The sequence below is a fragment of the Vicia villosa genome, unplaced genomic scaffold, assembly GCF_029867415.1.
Source record: "Vicia villosa cultivar HV-30 ecotype Madison, WI unplaced genomic scaffold, Vvil1.0 ctg.000779F_1_1, whole genome shotgun sequence".
In the NCBI taxonomy this organism is placed as follows: Eukaryota; Viridiplantae; Streptophyta; class Magnoliopsida; order Fabales; family Fabaceae; genus Vicia; species Vicia villosa.
Genome location: NW_026705348.1, coordinates 271,217 through 273,416, shown reverse-complemented (window position 1 = coordinate 273,416; position 2,200 = coordinate 271,217). Strand labels below are relative to the sequence as shown.

Below are 2,200 nucleotides of genomic sequence, written 5' to 3'. Positions count from 1 at the left end.
TTGTTCTAAAGAATTGAGCGAAAATTTATGACCCAGTTATATCTTTACACAACTCTTTATAAGATGAGAATGGAGATGAATAGAAATATAAGAATAAGAAAACTAAATAAGGTTTTTCTTCTAGTGTATGAGATGGATGGAATAATAAATATTACATTGATATTATAAAGAAACAAATAATTTGAGACAAATTAAAATAAGAAAACAGACACTTATTATGAGACGGATGGTATATACCTTATTTATTTATAAACAATAAAAAGTATATAAATTGCATAAATATGATAATAGAGATGGCCTATTAATATTTTAAGAAACTTTAAAAAAATTACTTAAAAGAAGAAAATTAGAGATTCTTTTAACTAAGTTATGGAGCAATACAAATATATTAAGGTCATGACCGGTAATCAATGTCTATATTCAATCAATACTTACTACAATCGGTAGGTTTGAACGAAATAATATTCTTCTTAAGGTCATAACCAATTAAATAATTCACTTGTGCTCCACTTCCATAGATGCCTAATCCATAATCATTTGGACGAAAAGCAAAACATTTGGTACTCTCATCTAAAGTATCAAATGCACCATTAAAATCCAACTTAACATCTGCACCACTAAAATGTGCAGTAAGTTCAGGAAAGTTTGAATGTTGAGATGATGTGGTATTATAACAAAGGTTATATGAATCATCATGAATGCGTTCTAGTTTAATAACTTTTTTAACCGCCGATTCCAATCTATTGTAAAAATGACGTGGTAAAAGAGTGACAATTGCACCAGAGTCAATTATCATGCTACGCGTAGTAGCATTTATTCCCTTACGTCTAAATCCTCTATACTTTATTCTTTTATTCCCCACACTAAAAGCTTCCAAATCAAGGTAGTAATTGTCTTTTTCTTGGTTTCCTACAATTTTGACTATAGGAGTTGAAACAACATTGTCACCCGAAACAATTGCGGAATCTCCAAAATTGATTCTACTAGATACATTAAACTTTCTATAATACTCATTGACACTTAAACAATATGAGAATTTACCATCAATCACAGATCCTAATTGTTTTATCAGTGACATTTCCCCGCTTCCAAGGCCAACTACCCCAGAAATTTGACCGGTATATGGAAAAGCCCAAGTGTTGGTGTGTCCACATCCCATCACAATTTTAGGAAACGAAATGATAGAGCCAGAGGTGGAAAATAATGAAAGAGTCTCTACACTAAGTTCCCCTTGTGTCTTACTTCCTGGTTGATATTCAAGAGTGTATTCACAAGCATCTCCATTATTCGAGCAAGACGTATCTTCCATAGATTTACATGTTTTGGATGAACATGAAATATTTTGGTAACTCAAAGATTTTGAAGGATTGAAAATAGGAGTGGTTTGGTTGAAACATATGCTGCAAGGCGTGCATTGAAGCCAAATTAAATTACTACCTGTATCTAAAATACCATAGACCTTAAATGGTGGAGTACCAACCGAATAACTTATGAGATATTCACCGAAGGAATCATAGGTCAATGATGACTCAATTTTGTTCTTATTAGGAGAAAATTGTTTGTTCAAATAGTTTGCACGTTTGATTGAACGATGCACAACATTAGAAACTCGTTGTGATTTAGTTTGTGTGGGATTGTAAAATGGTGATTTAGGAGAATCACGATGAATGAGTTCAATACTGAAATCATTGTCTGCAGCATAAGAAATAAAATTTAAACAAAAAATGTAAAAGAAAATAAGTGCAAAATATGAAATATGTGACATTGTTACTGAGCAAAAATTTATGACTCAGTTATATCATTTCACTACTCTTTATAAGATGAGAATGGAAATGAATACAAAGAACAAGAAAACTAAGGAATTAAAAATAATAAAAATTTGTTTAATCACGCATTTATCATTTTTCATTAAAGAATTATATACGCTAACTAATTTACCTATTTTAAAGATTTGTTTGAGTTTATTCAATAAAAAGATTTGATTCACTTTTGATTTACCATATATATATATATATATATATATATATATATATATATATATATATATATATATATATATATATATATATATATATAGCGTATCCGGTGAGAACTAATTTCTATTATGAGGAATGAGAACTATCCATATTAATGTTCAAGATTTAAAAATTTCAAATGAAGATCATCATACTGAATTATTTACTACTATGATTATCATTTA

The 2,200-nt window shown here is 29.2% G+C and overlaps 1 protein-coding gene across 1 annotated transcript; it reads right to left on the bottom strand.

Annotated features, from left to right (window-relative positions):
- Window positions 1-424: 424 nt before the first annotated feature.
- Window positions 425-1,765, bottom strand: LOC131631135 (aspartic proteinase CDR1-like). The gene has a single exon (XM_058901914.1). The coding sequence runs from the start codon at window positions 1,763-1,765 to the stop codon at window positions 425-427; it is 1,341 nt and encodes a 446-aa protein (XP_058757897.1).
- Window positions 1,766-2,200: the final 435 nt, after the last annotated feature.

Excerpts from the sequence above, each read along its gene's own strand:
- LOC131631135 (XM_058901914.1), bottom strand. The coding sequence starts at position 1,765 with ATGTCACATATTTCATATTTTGCACTTATTTTCTTTTACATTTTTTGT.